The sequence below is a fragment of the Lissotriton vulgaris genome, chromosome 1_1 (assembly GCF_964263255.1).
Source record: "Lissotriton vulgaris chromosome 1_1, aLisVul1.2, whole genome shotgun sequence".
Lineage (NCBI taxonomy): Eukaryota > Metazoa > Chordata > Amphibia > Caudata > Salamandridae > Lissotriton > Lissotriton vulgaris.
The window spans coordinates 1978706080-1978730754 of record NC_141685.1 but is presented as its reverse complement, the minus strand read 5'-3'; the positions used below and the strand labels follow the sequence as shown (position 1 = coordinate 1978730754).

General features: G+C 43.8%; 1 protein-coding gene across 2 annotated transcripts in view; it reads right to left on the bottom strand.

Moving 5' to 3' along the window:
- The window catches only part of PCLO (piccolo presynaptic cytomatrix protein), a 1259786-nt gene that overhangs the window by 507659 nt on the left and 727452 nt on the right, over positions 1–24675 (bottom strand). For both annotated transcript variants that reach the window (XM_086919783.1, XM_086919788.1), the window contains exon 10: positions 13388–13469. In XM_086919783.1, the coding sequence (XP_086775909.1) occupies positions 13388–13469 (82 nt within the window). The remainder of the gene's footprint in view (positions 1–13387; positions 13470–24675) is intronic.

Genomic DNA, 24675 nt, shown 5'->3' with positions numbered 1-24675 from the left:
GACTGTTCACAGATGCACAAGTATCGGCGAGAGGGTCTATACTCTTCTTTTACATTGCAGACAAAAGCCAATGCCCACTGGCTCCAGGTGGAAGATGATTAAAATGAAGAAAAGCACTGAGTTTGGCCTCAATTTTATCAAATAAGAACTGCAAGCAATCTGTTGCATGGTGGGTGATGTAGCACCGATATGTTTGGACTTAATGACCGCAATGGAGAGAGGGGTATGTGCCAAGATCAGTGCAGCCTGCTGCACCTTCATCCCGGGGATGATATGGACAATGGAACTCTAACAGATACCATCCAAGCATACCACAATTTACAAAGAGGCATGCATGAGGAAGGAGGTGCCCTGGAGCAGGAGTGGGCTTCTAATTGGTTCTTCTGGCTTTCACAATGGTTATCTAGATTGTGTAAATCACTGTTGGCAGTAATCAATTTGCTTCTATTAATATTAGGGACTGTATAATTGGGAAACACCTGCTGTAAAAATGCAGTCCACAAATTCGGTATAATGAAAGTAAGTAGAAAGGTTGTCACAGTCAAAAGAGAGTAAGGAGGACAGCAGGAGCCTAATAAAGTAATAGTACAAATACCTAATTTAGATAGTGTAGTTGAAGAATTAACTAAAGAGGGAAATGTTAATATGGAAAATGGATTCATTTATGAAAATGAAATCACGTCCGGCATGAATCCCACCTCAACCCCGACTCACGAATACATAGTCAAGCAAGCTCTGGGAGCCAGGCCTCGGTTACTGATTTATAAGTGTATATAACAAGGACCCCCTGAAAGTAAATTAGTTCAATTCCTAGGTCAGGGAAAATTAATTATGGAGAAAAACACACCTAGGCAATTGTATCATCCTGTCTACAGAATGGTAATTGGGAAAATTAACAAATCAAAAGGAGTTCTGTCTTTACTGTCAAGATTTTTAATAATTCATAAAAACAATTTTTTGTATACACATCAGTAAAAAATGGTATCAACATACAATATAGAATAGATCAAGCATAATATTATAGTAAACAATTCATTAAAATTTAACAAAATAAGAAACACAAATAAAATACACAACAAAGGCAAAATAGGTGGCACAATAGTTACGCTATTTCAGTTATTAGCAGAGCAATTTATTTTCCCCCTTTGTCTTAGCATATTTGGCTACAGATATAGATGAGTACTTAAGCAGACCACATTTATAGACTTAACTTGTTGATAAGTCTTGCTTGCCATTTTTGGGAGAATTTGATTTAGCTTGGTCAATGCATGAGTTCTTTCGATACGTTTTTCATATAGATGTAACATGAGTAATGGAATCTATTTTCTTTAAGAGAAAGAGTATTAATATTATATTTGTGGTACATTGAATATAATGCTATTTAATAAAGGTATTTTTATGCACCTCTTCTTTTTTCAGGTAACTTGTGGCTAATCCTGAAGAAGGCGCTAGTTCGTCAAAACGTGCGTCGATAACTATTGTGCCACCTATTTTTCCTTTGTTGTGTATTTTATTTGTGTTTCTTATTTTGTTAAATTTTAATGAATTGTTTACTCTAATATCATGCTTGATCTATTCTATATTGTATGTTGATACATTTTTTAACTGATGTTTATACAACATTTTGTTTTAATGAAATATTAAAAAACTTGACAGTAAAGACAGAACTCCTTTTGATTTGTTAATTTTCCCAATTACCATTCTGTAGACAGGATGATACAATAAGGTTTTATCATTCAGTTGTTTTATTTTGATTTCATTGTTGGTGTACATGTTGTTCAATCTGCGGGAGGAAGTGCTGATGGCTACTAGCAGTATGATCCCCAATTATTAAATAGCCTTAAAACCTTTACTGACTTACAGTGTACGTATCCACTAGTATCTACTAGTATACTACCACGCTAGTGGACTTTCAGTTATTATCAGGCATTGACATGCTTAAATTTACCTTATGCTCTGTGGGGCTCAACAATGTGGACATATCTTATGAGCTTGATTGAATTGAATGTTGATACATCAAAAACCAACTCAGGCCTGTGCCATACTAATGGGGGCCTTAGTGTTCTATAGCTAGTCTGAAATATATACAAAGGTTCCGCTGGGTTATTCCTAGGGTGGTGACGGTCTAGAGCACTAAGCGCAGCAGCAATAGTGCGCATGTTCGGTTTTGGGCTGGTCATTTTTCCGACCAGCCCGATAATGCACACTAGCCTGCACATTAGGAGAGCGAGGGTTGCTTCATGCCACAGCCGCCGGTCTCCTAATGGGCGGGGGAGTATCCCTGCTCAAGTCAATCCGGGCGCAGCTGGAGCAGCGTCTGGATTGGCAGAGACACACGCGTTCACCCCGTTCACTGCGCAGTCTGAGGCATAATAGGCAGGCATTGGGTGCCGTGCGTAGGTGGCACTTGGTGAAAAAGTTTGACTAATCACTGTTGCTTATGTGAAGTCATGCAGACAGCAGTGGCGGCTGGTGACAGTGACATGAAAGTGGCGAGGTGTAAAAGTTGCATGCGGCATCGCACGGCCACCTGCAGACAGTGATTGGCCATTTCGTTGATGATGACGACCGTGACGTCATCGCAGCAGACAGCGCCACACACAAGACACACCTCGTGTTACTGTCATTAATGTCTCCGACCGAGTCCCACTCTTACCTGCTGTTTTGAATCATTCTCCAAGTAGGTGCTCTGTGAATACAGATCTGCTTGAATTAATGAATGCGGTTATCTGTGTTAACTTCAATCATCCTGGTTAATTAACACACCGGTGAACTACTGAACTCCTGGATACAAAATATCAGGATAATCAATTAATCTAGTTCATAAAAGGTAAACGGTGACCTATATTTACACTTTTACAAAGCATTCCGATTCCACTGTCAATTCCTCACTAGTTGCAAAGAAACTATTCTTTAACTTGGTGACCTGAACAGTCACATCAGATCCTGGCTGAATCAGTGAATGTAAACAGGAAACTACGCAGAGGTGATCTGTCAGCTGCAGTAGCAGCGCCAACATTAACACCACCATAGAAAAGTAGTTCAAACCAGACTGTGGGAGCTTGTTAAGGTATATCAGTGCATTACAGAGAGCACTGGTTGCGTGCACTTGCATGTGCTTAATTGTATTAAGATTGCTATGAGCTCCCTAGTCGTTTAACGTAATATGTTGGTGCCATTTGTATAGCGCACAATCTGCCATTAGTTTTCCCTCAAGGCACTGCTGGCTGACAGAGGGTGCCTCAGCGCGTGGTTCCTGGGTTTCCTTTGCAGAATGGGTTCTGAGTCATCACTTGCGGTGGTCATTCTCGGGTGGGATGGCAGTGTCTTGTGCATTGAGCTTTCAGTGTGTGGTTTTAGTGTTGGATAGACTTTCATTTATCGATTGTTTATATGATGAGATGCTCTCGGCCTGGCTGTGGGGTCATCCCTGAGCTGGAGACGGGTGTGAGAGGTTCTTCCTGCTGTGTTTGGTGTACCTGGTGGCAAGCTCTCTGGGGAGCAACTTCCTATCAGATCGTAGGACACATGGTTGCTGTGCTGTGGGAGGGCGCTTCTGCCTAAAGATTGCTGTTGAATGTCTGTGTGTTTGTGTCGTTTCATGGTGGCAAGTGTTTTTGGATTGTCCTTGTGGATTTATCCACAAATTGCTTTATTAACATTCTTGCTTTCTGAAATATCATTGAAATTGGACCATTTGGCTACTCTTTTTTCAAAATTTCCCCTTGATATGTTTGTGCTCGCTCGCGACGCTCGCTAGCCACATTGCACCGTACGCAACTTTTACGCCTCACCACTTTCAAATGTCACCAGCCGCAACTGGCGGTTGAGTAACAGCTCAGCAAGAATTTAACTTTTAGATTAAAGACTGGGTAACAGTCAAGCAAGATTTTAACTTGTGGATTAACGATAAAAAAATGCAACTTTTCATTTTGAAATTCGGCAGCTGCGGACTAATATGTCCTGCTTTGGTAGTGTGTTTATTTATTTCTCACAGAAGGCTTGCGTTGATTGAATGACACTAGAGCACCCTGCATCTAACTAGAACATTGTTTGCAGATAGCACATATGTAAGACCGGGACCATTCTGCAGGGTCACGCCAGATTTTTGCCATCTTTTGCTAAACCTGTTTTTTTGTTGTCTTTTGGGACACAGTACACTTTATTCCTGCTCACGAGTAGTAAATTGCTTGTGCTCTCCCTTGCAAACATAGTAACATTGGCATATACCTGATTGATACAATAAATGTACCTAGAAGACCCTAGTACATTGTACTACATATCCCTACGACCTATAAATTAAATGATCCTAGTGGGCTGCAGCACTTATTGCCCCACTCACTAAAGGAGTCTTCTAAAACATGCCTGAATCCTGTGGCTGCAGGCTGCAATGCAGTGTTAAAGTGCCATTTCGACCTGGCACAATACATCTTTTGCAAGCCTTAAACCCTTCTTTTTAATTCTTGTAAGTCACCCCTAAGGGCTGATAGGACAAGGTGCATGGTATTTAAAAAGGTAGGACATGTCTATTTAGGTTTTACATGTGCTGGCAGTGAATAATCTCCAGAGTCGTTTTTAACTATAGCAAAGCTAACTCTCCAAATGACTAAAACTGGGTTACCTTATTACACTTAATAAGTGATAACTTTAGTTGGAGAGCAGATAGAGAAATACTTATTCGACATATTTTAATTGTAATTTTACATCCTCTTTAAAGGTAAAGGTCATATTTGAAGTTACTATTCTGAAAAATACCACTTGCCGCTTTTAGAAAGTTGGCATTAGTCTGCCTAAACCAAATATTCTTTTCTATCAGTATCCTGGGTCACATGACTGTGAATTTCTCTCCTGTGGTGTGATGTGTATTCCTTCCAGACAAAGGGAAAAGAGGGCTGGGTTTAGAGGGGGTGTAGCAGGAGTGGGTCTTCCTAACGGGATGGATGGGAAGAGCTGTGTCTCTCCCTGATTACACTTCACAGGAACCTGCCTACCTTACACGCAAAGGAACCTGATATCAGGCCTGTCCTCGTCTTTGTTGCCCTAGCCTGGTTGGAGCCAAACCCAGGGAACTAATTTGGAGTAAGCCATGGATTGAATCCTAGATACAGGCTGGCACCTGATATAAAAGTGGCATCCTCAGAAGCGTTCATCATTACACTCCTGGATCTGTGGAAGATTCAGAAAAGGACTGCCTGCAGTCTGAAGAAGGAAGACTGGACCTGCTTGCCTTGAACGCGGGATCCCAGAAGTGACTCAAAGAATCAGTTGGGTGACTAGTTTGAGCAATGGGGACACAAGCTTCTGGAGGTCTTCTCTGCAAAGGCCTTCCTTGCAACTGCCAAGATGACCATCAGTAACTGGACCTTCCTGGATCCTGCTGCTGACCACTGCTGGAGTGAGTTCTGTCCCCCAAGAGTTACTTCCCCTGCTCCTACAGCATTGGACGGTGTCAGAGTGAACTCCTCCAACTTGCAAATTGCAGGAACTGGACTCCAGGTTGAAAATATACAGAGGTTCTGTGCTTTTCGAATGAGCTACGACTGCACGCATCTCCAGCAAACAGTGATCTCATCACAGCCTCTGCCAACATGAAGCTCCAGCTCAGGCTTCTAGTGTGGAACTGGACTGAGTGTACGTATTGGATTTTGGTTATTTTTGTGTCATTTTATCTATTGAAATGTACTTTTTTAAAAAAGAAATTGAGATTTTGTGTGTGTTCGTTTTTCACTTTATTACGGTTCGAGTGCTGTATAATTACTTTACCCAATGCGTCTGTGTTACACCTGACTGCTTTTGTGCCTAGCTTCCAGAGGGTTAAGCCCAGGTATATTTAGTAACTTTTGTGGTTCACCCTGACAAGAACTGTGTTTATTATTTGAGTGGGGCTCTCACCTCTCTCAAATAATAACACAATTTCTTAAAACATGTGGCAATGAAGATGACAATATTCAAGTAGAGAGATTTCTTCCCAAGGGGTATTTTTTTGGGAGAGTTTGAGAACATAAGATTTTACAATATGTTTTTAAGGGTCATCAAGTAGATTTATTCATGGAAATGAAACCGGAATCGGGTTGACATATTGAGAGGCCCCTTCAGAATGCTGAGCATGAAACATGATTTCCTTCCAATGGTTTTAGAACTCCTGTTCCCGATACTTTTCTTTGAGGGTGTGTGATGGCTGGCCCAGATTTGTTGTTTTGAAGGCAGTAGGCATGATGTACAAAATCATTTTCAATTGCAAACCCAGCGAATTGAAAAATGAGAGGGTTTTATGACCGCAAAGGCAGATAGAGTTGCGACCTTCTGCCCCTGGTAATTTTCTGGCATCATAAAAATGGAAGGAAGATATCAAAGGTTGCTGCGCAATTTGCCTCCGTTATTTGCGACCTACTTTTTTCATGTATTAGGTTCAACACCGCTTGTTGGAAATATTATTCTAGATCCTAAATGAAGCCAGTGGAGTTTGGTATATTTGGTGTGTACTGAGACAGATATTCCTCCTCTGACTAGACATGTCGTCCATGTAGAAGTGGACATGGAATGCATAAAGCATGCAGGCATATCCAAGAAACATCAATGAGAGATAAACAAACATATTAGCTTTGTATGTCTGGGTGCGTGTGAACATGCAGAAAGAAAGAATATATTGGAACATGCTTTTCTCAATTTCTCTATGGTCAGCTATTCTAAAACGTTTTAAAGCTAAAAGACAGGCAACATGTGCAGATTTTGCACATTGCGGTTTAAAAGAGAATGCTTTTGGTAAAAATTAAAAGAAAAAAAGAAAAAGCTCATGGGCTGCTGTGAAACAAAGAAGAGTACACACACACTCAGATCTGGGTGGATACACTCAAGCTCAGCAAAAGGGAAGATCGCTTACATTCTCAAAAGGAATGTCAGATTGCAAACTCACAAACAGATGGAGACAGAATGGATGGGGTGTAGGGGATGAAGAGCTTGCAGGCTCATACAAAATATATACATTAGGGATCTACACAAAGATGTACAGGGCTACAAATTACCAAGGGTTAGAACCATGATGAGTAAAGGGAAGCCCAAACGTGTAAAATAAATATGAAGACTAGGATAATACTACACACACTGCCATCCAAGAGGAAAATCCAAAGAATTTCCATGGTCCAGGGACCCAGTACTGTAGGGTCTAGGTCCCTAAAGATGAGTTTGAATTATAGGATCGAACCTAATTGTAGTGAAAGAAGTCTCATTCAGTGGCGGCTCCTCTGCTACGGAAGAGGAGCATTGTTGAAGCAGTGAAAGAAATAAAAAATGTTTTATAATAACATCATGTTATTATAATTTTATTTTGCCCTGCTGTGATAGCTTTGTGTGATGGGGAGGGGCTGTTCTGCTCACAGAACAGGGCAGGGGGGAAGTGGTGAACCCCCTTAAGTGCTCAATGCCTGTGCACTTAGCATGTTCTCCATGCAGGCTGTATTACAGCCTGCATGGAGAACATGCTCAGGCTCCCAGTCCCTGGCTGAGCACCGAACTACAGCACTCAGATCAATCAAAATGCTGGCTGCTTCCTGTTCCATTCCCGACGTGAGGAGAGATGATGGACAGGCATGGGGGTAAGGTATGTTTTTTCTTTTTTTTAATATTCCCTTACTCCCACCTCCCCCAGCTGCACCACCCCCGATACATGCCTGCCACTACTGCTCTCATTGGCTTTAGTTGTAATCCGTTCCTGTCTCAGGCACTAGACCCAGCCACACAAGTGGGGCAGCGCTTTTATCGGCACAAGTAAGGTATTGCTGGGTGGTAGGAATTTTGTGGATTCCTGCTAATTCCATAAGTTTCTACCACAGAAATATAAGGAAAATGTGTGGAGTTAGGCAAAGTTCAAGGTTTAGAGGGCATTTTGGGTAAGAAATCATTCTGGGTTCCATGCAGGACACACCACCCTAGACTCTCCTGTTAGTTTCGTTTTCAAAAATGTCTATAACACATCCATCCCTATTGCTGATTTCTTTATGTACGCTTTAAGGCCCTTTGTGTTGATGTCTCAAGGCCCACCCACGCAAGTGAGGTACCACTTTTATTGAGAGACCTGGGGGAACAGGGATGGTAGGAAATGTGTGACTCCCCACAGATTCCAGAACTTTTTGTCACAGAATTGTGATAATAATGTGTTCTTTCATCCAAACTTTGAGGTTTGCATTGGCTTCTGGGTTAAATTATCTGGTGAGGGCCATGCAAGTCACACAACCTGGACTCTTCTGAGTGTTTAGTTTTCAGAATTGTCTGGGTTTGTTATGTTTTCCTGGTTGGTGTCTCAGCTGGAGCTCAAAATCTGCAGCTATCCAAGTTGAATAAAAGGATTGCATCTTGCTGGGTGCAATATGATGCCTCCTGGTCATGTTTTGGAGTGTATTGTTTCACAGATGCCAGACCCAGCCACACAAGTGTGACACAATATCGGGAGACTTGTGGCACTACACAATTGTAGAACATTTGTTATTACCAGTAGGATTTCTTTGCATTTGTGCCTTCCAAATGAAAGCCAGTGTGTAAGAAAGAAAACGTTTTGCAAATTGCCCTTTGAATCACATACTATTAGGGGTATACACAAATTCAGGGATTTACAAATAATTCCTGCTCGTCAACTCAGCATCTGATGTACAATTCAGAAATACATGTTTCCTTCATATACATTTTTCACTCTTTATAAATCTAAATACATGTATCGCTCTATACTCGGTACATGATGAAAAGCCATTTTGGGTGCAGCGGAGTGGTTGGCTCTTGGTACATCGGGTTCTTGAAGAACATACAAACCTTATGTATAATCACAACAAGAAGAGTCTACCGGATGTACCGGTGTATGTAAATCGGCCATCGTGACAAGAAGTTAAAGATAGCTGTTTTTCCCTACCCAGTTTCATATTTGTTTATTTCAATAGCTACTTTCTTTGGGAAATTGTTAAGGGATCTACACAAATGACCACTTGCTAAATCCAGAAGTGTGTCTACTTTTCAGAAATGTATAGCTTTCCAGCTTCTTTCATGGGTTTCACATCTGTTTCACCACATACTTCAACTAGATTGAAAGTACAAAAATTCTGAAAAATATGCTACCACTTAAAAACATGACAACATGGTGATAAATATAAGGTTTTTGTATACAACTCTGCATGTCCTTGGTTCCTGAAATCTGTGAAGATGGTGAATTTAGCAGAACAAACCTTTAATTGATGCCATTTTTCGGATACAAACCATACACTTTTTTATTTAAGCAATTTTTTCACAATTCTCCACCCTGCCAAAAACCCTAACTGTTGGTATAATTTGGCTATTTTGTCAGTTCCCTCCAGGGGAATGCACAAGCCTTGGCTACCTATAGAATACCCAACATGTTGGAAAAAAAGACACACATTTGGTATGGATATCTTGAGTGGAAAAAAGTTATGGAGGCATAAGTGTAAACTACACTTAATAGCAAAAATAGGGCTTAGCACAGAGGTGAAAAAGACTCATCGGTCCTCTGTCCATAGGATAGTATTCAGGTGAACATAGCACGACAACCAGAGATTCTTTCTAAGTACAAATTGATGCAATGTTCTACTCTTCGAGGGCATTAAAATATTACATTTTATCTAAGGCTGCACAGAAATCAATGCATCCTAGCAGTAAGAACCATCAGATGGACTGCTGCACCCGAAAGGCATCTGCATTATTAGTGTAGGGATCAATTCATAATTATTGTCCAGGCCACTTAGTTAGAAACAGATGTGAATACAGTGGTAAACATTCAATGTAAGGCTGCCAAATCACACTGTTTTTTGATAAAAACTAGATATCCTGACTTCTATATATAAAACTTTAAAAATCACGATTCAAAGACGTCTCTAGAATACATATTAACAGGGAGAAGATTGATTACTTCATCAAATTGCACCGATATCTTACATAACACTATTACAAAGAGGTAAAACTGTGATTTCCTTTAGTAAAACCTAATGGCTGATGGCTGATAAAGGTACTGTATATATAGGGATCAAGGCCAAGGCTATTTTTTAATTTTTTTTATTTATTTATGCAAAAACACATGAGTCGGTTAGTACTACACCACAGAGAGAAGAAAACAAAAGGGAGACATTTTGTCGAGCAAGTACATATCCAGATCATATCATTTTGATACATACAATACAAGAATATAAAAAAGAATTAAACAAACACAAGAAAAAGAAAGCCAGTTGTTAGATATACATTTCATGAGGGCAGTCTCAATTAGATCCAGCAAAACATTGTATACAATCCCCTCAAATCTCGCCTTACATCTCCAAATGATTAGTAACTAATCCCCAAATCTGTTCCCCGATCTTCCTTCTGCGGGAGCCCTTTAAAGCATAAAGGCTGTGCTCCATATTGTGTATCGAAAAAAAACGAGACCGCCAAGCTTCAAAAGCAGACGGTTCCTGTTGCAACCATGCAGATGCAATACACAGCCTATACACTGCAGTTACTAAGAAAATTAATTTGACGTGTTTCTTCGGAATGTTAGCACTCAATGTGCCCATTTCAACACCCAATAATATCTGCGTTGCTGATAATTGTATCTGAGTACCCACAATTGCCGAAACACATTTTTCTATCTGAGACAGCAAGGGAGCTTATACAGTACATGTATAAAAAAAGTGAGCATTATCCGCTGAGGCAAACCCACAACGAAAACATTTCCCTATTGCATCTCCCGACCATTTGGACACCTTGTCTGGGGTATAATATAAATTATAGATTGATTTAAAATGTTGCGCCACCAACTTTGCAGACAAGAATAAATCTTTAGCCATATCTAGTGAAATTTCTATTTGAATGTCCTGTCTGCCTAGTTTAACACACCATTTACTATTCTGTTGCTCTATATCGTTTTCTTTACTGTCTAACAAATGCTTATATAGAACTCCAATCTTTACCCCTTTCATAATATTCTCGATCAAAGAATTCGGTTTAAAATTGCTTCCAATATACGTTAAACAATTGTGAATCTGTAGATATTTTACGAAATGCTCTCTAGGGAGAGAATATTGTTCTCGTAGTTGTTCAAAAGATTTGCAATAATTAGCGTCATACAGATCACCCACCACTCTAATGCCTTTCTCCCTCCAATTATATACTATTCTATCCCACACATCTACAGGTAAGAAGAACGACGATGATAATGGAGTGTACCACGTTATTTTTCCGAGGCCCAGTAGCCCCCTAACTATATGCCAGACCTTATATGCAGCTATAATTATCTTAAAACGGGTATGTTTGTAATAACTTTGTTCTAGATGTTGGAATAGACAATTTTGAACTTTTACCCCCAGCAGCATTTGATAAATCGAAGGACAGTCTGCAGGTCTTGCTGAACCTTTGCCCGTTAATAAAATTCCCATTCCTTGCAACATACAAGCATAGTAATAATATGTAAAGTCTGGTACCGACCAGCCCCCCACATTTCTTGGCAGAATCATAAAGTGCCTAGCCCTTCGTGCTTTCCGTCCGGACCACATAAAGCGCATACATATTGCCTGCAGTTGTTCTAAACTAGTCTTAGGAACTTCTAGGGGTATACATCGGAAAAAATATAAAATTTGAGGAAGAATCAGCATTTTTAATAGGTTACATCGTCCCACTAATGAAAGATATAAGCATTCTGCGTGATCTAATTTTTTCCGAACACCGACTAGGAGCTGGTCCCAATTAGCTTTAACTACAGAAGTTGAACAAGCTCGTAGCGTGACACCCAAATATACCACCTTCTGACATAATCTAGAATCAGTGTAGCTTGGTATATTTATACTAAGTAGCTGGGTTTTTGCCGAATTCAGCTTGTATCCTGAAGATTTACCAAAGTCTACCACCAACTGCTCTATAGCCTGCATTGCCATGGTAGGTTTGGTCGTGACCACTGCCACGTCGTCAGCATATGCCAACACCTTGACCTGGTATATATGAACCTTTAGCGGGATTATATGGATATTAGAGTCCAACATTCTTAAGAAAGGCTCAATGTATAGAGCAAATAGTAAGGGGGAACAGGCACACCCCTGTCTGGTCCCCCTACAAATTTGTACTGCCGATGATTCCAAGCCCATGGTACTAATCCGGGCTACCAGATGCTGATACAGAACCTGTACTGATTTGATAAACTCAGGCCCAAAACCTCGACTCTTCAAGTTGTCCCACAAAAAAGACCAAGCCACGTGGTCGAAGGCCTTCTTGGCGTCCAATAAAATTAAACAAAAGGGTTTCCTAGTTGCCTTAGCATAGTAGAGTAACGTTATCACTTGTCTAACATGATTAGTAGTACTACGTTGAGGGATAAACCCATGCTGTGTTTTGGAAACAAGGCCCGAAATAAGGCCAAGGCTATTTGTGACAGGAATCAGTTCCACACTGCCCTATTCAATTTTGCCTGGACTGTTTTTCCATCAACGGACTCAACAATCTGCGAATCACCAGCACTTTTTCTATGACTTTTGCTGATTTTCAAAAACAAAGCTAAAGCACTTCAGGTCAAAAGTTAGTGACGTTGGGACCTTCCCTCTCAAAAGCTATGTAGTGAATTTAAATTAAATAGTGGCTTTAAAAGAATTACAAGAAAAATATAACAATGTTACTCAAAATAGCTGAATGAGGAACAAGAAAACTCTGAACGCAGTTGGCATGGTGTCCCTTGTGGGGTTTTTAGTTCTGTAGTTTTTGTAGTTTTTAACTTAGTGTTTTTTTACATACATACATACATATATACTATATATATCCATTCACTAATAATATGTATAGTAGTGTGTTGCTGAGGTTTCACACATCATACCAGTATGCTTATTGTTGATCTTGTCATATAATGTACAGAGATTTAGCTTAGATTTAGTGAATTTCTTGAAAGGGAGATTATCCAATTTCCAGCGATACCTGCCCCACTTTGATTGGTGCTCGGAGGGTTGATATATACCCCATGAACACAGACCACAGTGAAAGCAGTCTGCTCCTAATGGCGACAACTGCTTTGGCTTTCATCTGTGTGACATCATCACTCTATGCGTACAGTCTAATTAACAAAATAAGCATTTTTCTGAGAAAAAAATAATATTTATTTGCAGGATTTGTTTTTTTAATGGAGGAATATCTCTTACATAACTTAGACAAATCTTTTAATTAATTAGACAATAACCTCGCATGTCATTATTTAGCAAAAGGCACACATCAGTCAATAGCATACTTAGTTTCAAAATGTGATAGAATGGCATTAAAGTAGAACTCCCAAAAACTAAAATTTGGCATATGATTCCATTTAGTACAGACATAGTTGAGGAAGTGTTAACGCTTTGTACAGTGACACATGAAATTGCGTCCATAAAACTAATATAGAGCTGCTTACCTGACACTGAGTGGTCTTTGGGATCTCTCTGTAGCTTGAGTCGGGTATGAGGGAAGATGTAATTGATTGGTTTACCATTTGCCTGAAAACAAAATCAAGAAACATGCATCACTGACTAATCATATTGCGCACTAGTATTTGACAAATGTTGCTGAAACATACTTTCATTATAACATTTTGACTTCATGCCACATTTGTCCTCCACGTCTGTAATCTTGTTTCACTCATTAACAGAAACAAGAAACTGAATGCAACTAATCCATTCTCAGCACATCTTCATTCATGTGCTTAAACATTATGGTGCATTAGGGCCCATCGCTCGCCTGTTTCTAAAACCACTCTATGGCTCCTGACAATGAAATTCTATTGTGGATTTTAAATAATCACGCAATAAACTACTACTACTACTATTGTGGATTGCTTTTATTGCATTATGAAGACAAGTATATAACAATGCAGTGCTTATATTTTACTTTTTCTAATACTACACATTAAATTAATATATTCATATATTTGTGTATGGTGCAGTTTTTTTTACGTATTAAGGCCAGATTACAACGTTGGGTGGACCGCCACCAATGATGGTGGTCTGCCTGACAGACAGGCCATCAGTCCAAAAGCTGCATTACAATGCAGGCAGTCAGACCATGGACTATGGGGGGGAAGACGGCCGCCTCTGACTAACTGTAGAGTGTGCGGATATTTGCCTTCTCTGCCTTCTGCGTGGAACGTGGAGAAGGCAACTCTCCGCACACTACGGGGCGGCGGACTACGCCCAGGGTTAGTTGTGGTGTCTTGAAAGGGATGCATTGGGGGTAGGTCCAGAGCAGTTCCATGATAAGGCTGAAGCGAATGTTGTTTCCTCCAGCGAAGATGTGGTCGAGTGCAGTGTGAGTGGGGGTGGAGACAAGTTGCTTCAGTCCTATGTTGGTGAGGTTCTCCAGGAGAACGATGGTGTTGGGGTTGCTGTGGTTGTCCAAGTGGAAGTTCAGGTCTACGAGTAGTATGTAGTCTGTAGAGGAAAGGGCATGGGGAGCTATGTGGTCGGCGATGATGTTATTGAAGGGGGTGTGGGGTCCAGGAGATCTGTAGGTGAGTGTTCCATGGAGCATTGCTCTGGGGTTGGGCTGGATCTGGAAGTGGATGTGTTCCATGGGGTGCGAGGCATCATCAGAGTTGGTGGTTGTCAATCGGAGGGAGCTTTTGTGAACGATGGCGAGGCCTCCTCCTGGACAGCATTCTCTCAGGACCTTGTATCCATTGGGGATGGCGGTTGCAATGTCGGGTGTGGAGCTGGCGTTGGTCCAGGTCTCTGTGAGGAAGGCAACGTTCGGCGTGTGAGGGTTGAGGAGGTCCCAGATTTCTACAGCATGTCTGTACTGGGAGCATAAATTGCGGAGGATGTAGTTCAGTGGTTTGTGTGTGGTGGCGTCCAGCGGGTTGGAGTTGCTGGGTTGCTGCCGGGGTCGGGAGGTGGGTGAAGATGAAAGTGTGCACCTTTGGCGCGTCAGCGGCACGGGCCCACAGTGGCAGCCATTAAGTAGGGGTGGGGGAGGGATATCAGCAGGGAAGTGGGTGGCAGAATAGGGAGCAACAAGCTGGAGGGGGAGGGACCTCTGAGGCAGCAGTGGCTGAGAGAGCAATAAGAGGGAGCGGGGAGGGAAAGAAGTGGAAGCCGCAGAGTAAGAAAATTGAAAAGAAGCAAAATAGGCAAAATGGTGAAATGGAAAGGAGAAAAAATGAGGCAAAGGAAGACGAAAGAAATAAAAAGAGGCAAAATGGGCAAATGGAACAGAGGCAAAATAGGCAAAAAGGCAAAATAGAAGGAAATAAAAAGAGGCAAAGAGGCAAAAGAAGAAAAAAGGCAGCGAGACAACAGACACCGAACAGAGCAGAATAGCAGGAGAGCAGGGATCTCTTCCACTTGATCACCAGGAGTGAGGCACAGACAGGAGCCTGTAGGTTGAGCATGGCCTCAAACACCTGCCTAGCAAGGGGCTCAATCTGGCACTAGTGGCAGAGCCTTAATGGTGGAGCTGCGCTGGGGGAGAACAGTGAGGTCTTGCTCTTCTTGCCATGCAGCGGCTGCCTGTAAGTAGGGGTCGGGGGAGGGCGATCAGCTAATAGGAAGGTGGCTGGAGCAACATGCTGGGAGGGAGGGTCAGTGGGGGTAGCAGTGGCAGGGAGGCAGGAAGAGGTAGCAGGGAGGGAAATAAGTGGAAGGCGAGGAGTAAGAAAATGGAAAAGAGGCAAAATAGGCAAAATGGAAATTGTTTGAAATGGGATCTCTGGTTGGGTAAGACATGCACCGTATTTCTCTAAATATACCTGCCCCCAAAGCGTGGCCGCTGCCCACTGTCAGGTGGGGCAGCGGAGATGGTCACAACTAAAGGCACGGGTACATGGGAGCTCTCTGGACCCCCATAGGGCTCTAAAACAATTTTGCCCCATCGTAGGATCCACACGGGGCTCTGACACAATCTTGCCCCCATTGGAGTGGCCCGCTGCCATACGGAGCCGCTCAGGATATAGACCGGGCCTGGACCGGCACCAACAGGGCACCTCTAGAGCCCCCACTTGTAGAAGCAGCCTGCTTCCTCTCGCGGGTCCGCTCAGAACTAGGAGGCACCCGCAATGGACAATGCAGCAGCTCCACTCACCGGGGTGTTGCCTGCAGGCTCCTCTCTCGTTGGTGGGGCTTTGTCCCCTCTTCACCCAGTCCCTCTCCTGGGGGCCGGGACTTCCCCAAGGCAGCGGGGGCAGGCACCAGCAATGTGCCTCGGCCCCCCTTCGCCATAGGCACCAAATTTGGCAGCACACGGGGCTCTCCTTTACGCCAAGGGAGCCCCGGCCTCTTCATGGCTGCCACTTCCTTCTTCCGTCCGCAGCTTGCTCCGCCCAGGGTCAGGCAGCTCGCCTGGCTTCCGGGTCGCGCTGCTGTGGCCGGCGGTGCTACGGTGGCAATACATGGTAGGCTCCCATTTCAGACAAAAATAGTGGAAGGTTGGGCACCCACCACGGCCAGCACAGAAAGTGGGGTGGGCACCTGTCTAAAATCATGGACATAAAGCAGGGTAGGCACCCGCATAAAATAGCAAAATAAGCAGGGTGGGCACCCATAATTAAAATAAAGAAAGTAAATGCGGCATTAAAGCGGGGTAGCCACCAGTGTAAGTAGAGAAAAATGTGGGGTGGGCACCCGCTACTGTAAGCATCACGGGGGAAAATCCAGAAGAAAAGTGCTCACAGGGTGCTAGGATGCAGTAACGGTCCTGGGGGATGAAAAGCAAAGCACTCCCAGGGCACACAGGAAGCAGGAAGTCCCTAGGGACCAAGGGCAATGCGGGGCATCAGAATATAGTGCTCCCAAGGCGCTTAAGTCCTGCTAGAGTCCCAGGGGCATAGCTGGGTCCAGGGAGAGGAAGGACACAGGGCCCTCCAGCAGGGAGGCAGTCCCCATGGCGGTTCCTCCAGGGCCCCAGCAGCAGCAAGCCCCCGCAGGTTTTCGATCAGGTACAGAACAACTTTCATGGGGTCACAGCCCCTATATTTATATCAGGAAATCCCTTTGTGTCACAGCAAAGGGCTTGGGGATACCAGTTAGAACTGGTTTAGAGGGGCTTTGGAGCACTTTGTTTTGCCCAGCTCCTCTCTCCTTTGTCAGGCGGGGGCTCCGTGATCAGACGCACCACAGGGCGCCATTATTGTGGAGGGAAGGCAAAATCCTATTCAGGTCCCAGGTGCAACTCCCCCCTCCCATCTGCATGCAGATCTCTCTATTCACCACTGGGCCGACTCCCCCTAACTCCTGTAGCCACCCACACCTCTCAGCTCCTGTCAATCACAAGCCAGATATGCAATTCACATCAGGCAGGCAGACACAGTACACAGAAATGCCAACTTCTAAAAGGGGCATTTCTCCACCAGTCACCATAAATCTGCGCACACCATTGCACAGCATTTATCCTCACAAGTTCATACATACTAAACTTGCCCCTGCACTCCTCTCATACCAGGCATTACCATGGACACACATATCCCCCATGCATTCCTATGGGAGGACAAGCCAATCTCACCACACACTCAAAGATAGCACACACTTTACACTGGGCCACAGTGCTAAAGTGCGTAGAGGCCAAAAATTACTACCTCTATGTCAGAGCTTAAGGCAAAAGTTCAGGGGTGAACCAGCCAAAAGGGCCAAGTGCAACACAAATGAATAAAAAAGATGCAAAGAGGCAAAAGAAGAGGAAAGAATAAAAAAGAGGCAAAGAGGCAAAATAGGCACATGGCACCGAGGCAAACTAGGCATGATGGCAAAATAGAAGAAAATAACTAGAGGCAAAGAGGCAAAAGAAGAAGGAAGGCAGAGAGACAAAAGACACAGAACAGTTCAGAATAGTAGAAGATCTTGGTACTCTTCCACTAGACCACCACGGATGAGGCGCAGGTGTAGTACTGTCGTTGGAGGCGGGCCTCGAACCAAAAGAATACCAAAAATATCAGTCTGTAGACAAAGGCTAACACAGAGGCATAGTAAAGTGTAAACAAGATCAATGCATATTCCTGAAAAAAATTTTTCCATGAAGTTTGACACCTAGGGTGGCATTACGATGTTGAAGGGCTGACTCGGTCATGGGACCGATCGACACAAGATCGGCAGTCCAGACCGCCCCATTAGGATGCGACTGAACAATGTTCGGTAGCATTCTTATTATTTGGGACGTAAATTTGCCGTAAAGCATGCTGCCATAGTGAAATGGGAGGTGTAGTTCATCCCTGCACCCCGTGGCAGGCACCTCAAGGGGCCTCATACAAGGTGCAGGAATCAACAGGATGCCGTGGACCCAAGGGGGCCCTGCTCGGGTCCCCCAAAACACACTTTTCGGCATGGTTTCCATGTCAGACATAGCGGCATGGTAACCATGTCTGAAACCGTCATCGTAATCTCTAAGGGGGAAAGGCCCCGCCCTTGATATTACTGCCCAGCTTCCGGCTGGCGGACGGGCTCTTCGAGCCCGTCGGAAGCCAGCCAGAATGTCTGGTCGGTTTACTTTCAAACCGCCTCCTTCGTAATGAGGCAGTAGGAAAGGAAACCAAACGGCCCATTACAATTTAGGGGAAATGTCGTTTACAACACGGTGTTTACACCGCACGACCTTTACCACGCTGCCATTACAACGCAAGTCGTTACTACGACTTGCGCTGGATGGCCCTGCTGGTTAAGGAATATTGTAATTTTCTATTCCAACACCTTCCCTACTGTTATGTAGACTGGTGTTAGAATAGAATATTATAATAATCCTCAATCCGTGCCCTCCAACGCAAGTCGTTGCAATGACTTGCGTTGTAAAATCCGCTATGTAAAGTACCGCAATCAAAATGATCGTGTTGTACTATCATACATCCCAATGCAGCCGTAAAGGTTCTGACCATAGGTGGGGATTTGTCATGGGGAATGTGAATTAGCGTATTACGTTTGTCTTTTGAGCAGTTGTTCTCTGTTGGAGAATTTTAATATCTTCTATTAATTTTCTAAAAGAGCCTGATCATGCTGTAAAGACAAGAGCCTATACAGGCTATCAGGAAGTAACTGAGAATGTGTTCATCTGTGCACAACATAATAAAGCATGGTGACTGTCTGGAGGTGTGTGTGATGCTGCATGCCTTAGGAACAGCTGATAGATATGTTGATGTGGCTATTTTAGGGCCAATAGATAATGCCAGTCAATCTGTGTTTGAGTGAATTGTACATGTGCCATATGTGATTGCAGATTTTATCTTTCAGCTCAAATCGCTGAGTGAGAAAACATGTTTCCTACCACAGCTCTGTGCTGTGATGTTGGATTTTGTTTATGACAAGAAAGATCCTTGTTTTACTTTAAGTACACCCTTAAAGCAATTTGGATGCTTCTTAGGGTGGAAACATTTGAATAAGCAGAATCTGAACAATAACTCACCGAACAAGAGTCCTTATTGTGTGGAGCTTCCGATTAGGGGATCTGAGCAATTCTAACATACTCTCATGGAAATACTCAATTTTGAACTTATTTATGGCCACTTATATTACAGGAGATCAACTGATCAAATCACATCCTCAGTGGTGTAATCATGTTGGTGATAAGGCTATTTAATGTAAGCATCAGATTCAGTTTAGGTCCAGATGTGTGGGTGGGGCTAATAACTAGTTGCTCAAGGCCTAAGACATTTATAGGGGCATATTTGCAAAATTGCCAAGCTTTGCATGGCAGCAAGTCATTACAGCACATCCCTACCTTTTCCCCTATGCTGGCGCCCTTATGTCTACCTAGTGCCAATGCAGGCACCCTTGCACCTAGGTTGCACGCAGGATTGTTTTTCTACAGGAAGGGGTACCTTGCAGCACAGAATACATTCCCTGTGTCATATTTCTCTGCAGAATGTAACCCACATAGAAAGAGTAAGTAAAGAGGAGAAGTAAATATATTTCTCCTCACTATGCATCTCCTGGAAAGGTGTATCTTTTTGGCACTTTCCCAGGTTTACCAATTCTGGTAAATCTGGGAAGGTGTCAAAATCCATGGGAGTTGTGTGGGAACACCCATGCAATGACCATGGAATGCCTAGAAGGGCAGAGTAAGGCAACAGAGTGATTTGCACTGCTTTGCTTTACTTCAGATTTATGAACCCACCAAGTGACACGCAGCTTGGCCTTGCGGGCTTCATAAATCTCACTTAAAGTTTGTGTCGCAGATGTATCATGTTACGTGGTGCACACGTGTCTCAAACTGGGTCATACATACACCCAAAAGTGTCTAACAAGTAACTTACCATGGTGTAAGTGGGGCTGTCATTTGTATACTGACATTGCCTAAAATGATGATCTGACTAGGCAAAAAACTTTAGGTGGCTCTAAACTCTGTCTGTTAAATTAGGAATGGCTGGATCCAAGTGGTTGGTAGACTAGTAGAAAGCAAACAGTTCACATTGCTGAAAGACTGAAGGCGACAAGAAGAAATCGGCACTTGAGCAAAAGGGGCAAGCCATTGAAAAAGCATGATATTGCTCCTAGAACATAACAGCAAAACGTTCACACTGGGTAGATAGTGTCCTACTTCCACTGCATATTCTATATCTATTTGGGATTGCAGTATGAACTTATGGACCAAAAAAGTCTTGCTTCAGTTTTGCTAAATACAATTAATCTAATACTAGTTAATACCAAATCATGAATCCCTTCAGCACAACAAAACATCTGCCTACTGTGGGCTAGGTAGTTGTGATGCAGGTCTCATTGGACCACTATGGCCAGAACAGGTTTAAGAGTTATGCGCTTTCTAACCTAGAGAAACACTAGTGCGGGCCCTTTCAGCAAAATGTGTTATCTACACCAACTTTCAGAATGCAAGTTAATATGAAAAATTTGGATATTCTTTCCAAGGCTGGAATTTTTGGGAGTCCTGCAATTATAACTGATTGAGCTTAATATGCACAGATGCAGAGTCAATGCATGCCCAGGATGTCCCTTGGAAGAGGCATTCTGGATTTAAAGGGACTGTCCACACATTTCCCCACAGGCAAGTGCAGTCACACACCTTTGGCTACCCTGATCATGTATCAATGTCCTGCCCTGTTCCCTCTGCATTGAGAGACAGATCAGTAGTTTTACTCCTCTTGTCTGTTTTTCAAATCTGCTTTCTCATATGGGGCCGTATTACACTAAGTGCCCCGGGGGTGCAATGGGTGTTTGTGCCAACTTTGCGCACCCCCGGGCACTTTCGTATTACAGAAGGGCCCGCAGACGCTTGTGTGTCCCCTTCTGTAATAGCGCTGCTGCACATAAAGCACCAGCACTATCTTCAGAGAGTGTTCCCTCCTTTGCCTGGGGGCGTGCTCCACGCAAATGAGGGAATTCCTTTGCCTCTGCACCCAGGCTGTGTTACAAAAGTGGGCACAGAGGCAAACAAGCTCTTAGGAGTCGCACTGACAGCGCACCACCTAAAAGGTGGCGCAGAGTCAGTGAGCACCCTTAGAGCAGCCCTCTGGAAAGGAGAAAGGGGGCCCCATGGATCCACCAGACATCACCTTGCATTCTGGCGTAGTCACTGACTGAACCTGCCAGCCAAGGAGATCTCTAATCCCCTATAAAAGTGCAGGTGGGTTGCCGCCTGCCGAGTGAAAGAAAGAGCGGCAGCTTCAAAGCCGTTCCATATTTCACTTGAATGTGCTGCCCCCAGGGCAGCACCAGTTTGCGGCTGCCCCGGTGGCAGCGCCAGTACTCCCTTTCTCTGTTTGTGCCTGGCGCACCTGTTTTATAACAAGATGAGCAGCGACCATCCACTCATTTTCATTAACACCTAAAGGGCTAAGGTAACAGTGAAGAGGAGCATTGCAAATTGGAAGTGTCCTGACCCCAAAGTGAACTGCAGGTAACATCTGTGGGTCTGAAAGACAAGTATATCATAGTACACATACTGCAAGTCCAGGGACACATTTCAATCCCAAGGATCCACAGAAGAGAGCCTGAGTGAGCATTCTGAATGTATCCTTCTTTATAAAGATATTGAATGGCCAGAGGTCTTAAGCCTGACGCATCTGTCAAATGTGATAGATTTTCAGCTGGAAAGGAAACACTGTATCCTATCACTCACCAGCTGATTATAGGCCTGAGATGGCAAACCAAACCAGCCTGGGGACAGCTGCGGCAGGTGAGGAAGAGTCAGAGGACTTCTGTCTCCGATGGAGTCAATGTCCTTGGCCACCAACATGTCTTCTGCCCAGAAGGGATGTGTTTGCTGTTGCACTGGCCGAGATGGTTGATTCTGTCGGTAAACTAAGGGGCATATGTATCAAAGGATACATTTGCGATTCTCAAATAGTGATTTTTAGAGAATCGCTATTTGAGAATTGCAAAATGCAATGTATGTAGGATTTGCCAACATTTTTGTGAATCCTAAACATTCCTTATTTGCGAATCGCAAATTGAAATTCACAAATAAGGAATACCTCCGCATTCATTCCTATGGGCTAGGAGCCACAAAGGAATGAATGGGAAGACATTCTCAATTTGTGATTAACAATTGGTGAATTATAAATTGAGAATGCAATTTCAAGATTGCAAGGGTGCCAAAAGGACACCCTGTTGCACCCCTGAAATGTGCATGTGTGTACATATGGTGCACATACATGCCTTAAGGGCATGCTCTTTCAAAGAAAATCAAATATTACCACCAACTTGAAGTTGGTGATAATTTGCGATTCCTTAAGGCAATATCGCAATTCGCAATGCTTCTACCATAGCATTTAGAAAATTGCAAATTACGAATCTCTAAAAACTTGCGCAAAAAAAAGAATCACAATTTTCGCGATTCCTTAGTTTGCTAGTAGGTTTAAACTTACCTACATAGCACAAAGCTAAACTGCGAATTGCAGAGTTTGCAAACGCAATTTAGCTTGATACATATGGCCCTAAGTCTCTAGAATAGCCCATGGCAGCATTCTATACTGCTGGTGGAACTGTCTGTCTGGGGACAATAAATAGCAGGATTGAGCAGCCTTAACTACCACCTAGGTGGTTATTAGCAAAAACATTTGGATAGACGTATCCTGTGGTTGACTGCACTACAAGGCATTCAGGGGTTGGGCATCTTGTCAAAACGTAAGAGACACCAGGGCTTGTCTGTGTCATCCCCCTTTGCAACCAGTGTGCCAGTTCTGGCCGTAGATCCTGTTGCAAATCAATTGTGTTGTCTACTTTAATCTCTGGCCACGTCTCTATTGTTATGGATTCATTATCCGTTGCTAAATCTAGGGCTGATACATCTATTGCACGTTTCATTTCAATCACCTAGAAATTTTAGGGTCTATAATTAATTTATTTTCAGTTTTATCATACCAGTAGTTGCTTTCACTTCTGTTTTCCAAGGTTACAGCTTAAAGAACTTGTGTTGCTTATGTTTTTGAATGTACTTGTAGAGGTTGATTATTGGTTCTGTGTTGCTGGATGACAGGTCTGGGCAGTGTTATAGCCGTAGGTTTAGATTCTGTTTCTCTGCGCCTGAGATCTGATGTGAGAACATGTTTACTACGATATCCTTTTCCTTCATTACTAATTTTGCTCTCTCTTCTTACCCTCTCATGCTATTCTTACCTCTCCACTTGTTCCCCTAACTTTTATCCTCCTAGTCCTCTGTGCCCTGACCGGAGTGGTCGCTCCCAGTGCTCCCTGGCGTGGACTGGTATCGTTTGTGCAGCGCTTCCGTTCATTCTGCTTCATCTGTGCCTCGTATTGCCCTGCCTGTCTGCCGCTTTAACATAACGCGCATTGCCTTCGTTTTGATATTTTCAGCTATTTAGCGCGTTGCACCCAAGCGCTCTGTTGTGCTCCCCCCTCCTCCATTTTGTTGGTTGTTGTTTGTTGGGAAGCCCGCCCCGCCTCCCAGCTGAGTCGCCCTCCCACAGGATACAATCTGTGCCTTCCTACCCAGCAGCGCTGTGACTCGCTCTGTGCCCTGACCGGAGTGGTCGCTCCCAGTACTCCCTGGCGTGGACTGGTATCGTTTGTGCAGCGCTTCCGTTCATTCTGCTTCATCTGTGCCTCGTATTGCCCTGCCTGTCTGCCGCTTTAACATAACGCGCATTGCCTTCGTTTTGATATTTTCAGCTATTTAGCGCGTTGCACCCAAGCGCTCTGTTGTGCTCCCCCCTCCTCCATTTTGTTGGTTGTTGTTTGTTGGGAAGCCCGCCCCGCCTCCCAGCTGAGTCGCCCTCCCACAGGATACAATCTGCGCCTTCCTACCCAGCAGCGCTGTGACTCGCTCTGTGCCCTGACCGGAGTGGTCGCTCCCAGTGCTCCCTGGCGTGGACTGGTATCGTTTGTGCAGCGCTTCCGTTCATTCTGCTTCATCTGTGCCTCGTATTGCCCTGCCTGTCTGCAGCTTTAACATAACGCGCATTGCCTTCGTTTTGATATTTTCAGCTATTTAGCGCGTTGCACCCAAGCGCTCTGTTGTGCTCCCCCCTCCTCCATTTTGTTGGTTGTTGTTTGTTGGGAAGCCCGCCCCGCCTCCCAGCTGAGTCGCCCTCCCACAGGATACAATCTGCGCCTTCCTACCCAGCAGCGCTGTGACTCGCTCTGTGCCCTGACCGGAGTGGTCGCTCCCAGTGCTCCCTGGCGTGGACTGGTATCGTTTGTGCAGCGCTTCCGTTCATTCTGCTTCATCTGTGCCTCGTATTGCCCTGCCTGTCTGCCGCTTTAACATAACGCGCATTGCCTTCGTTTTGATATTTTCAGCTATTTAGCGCGTTGC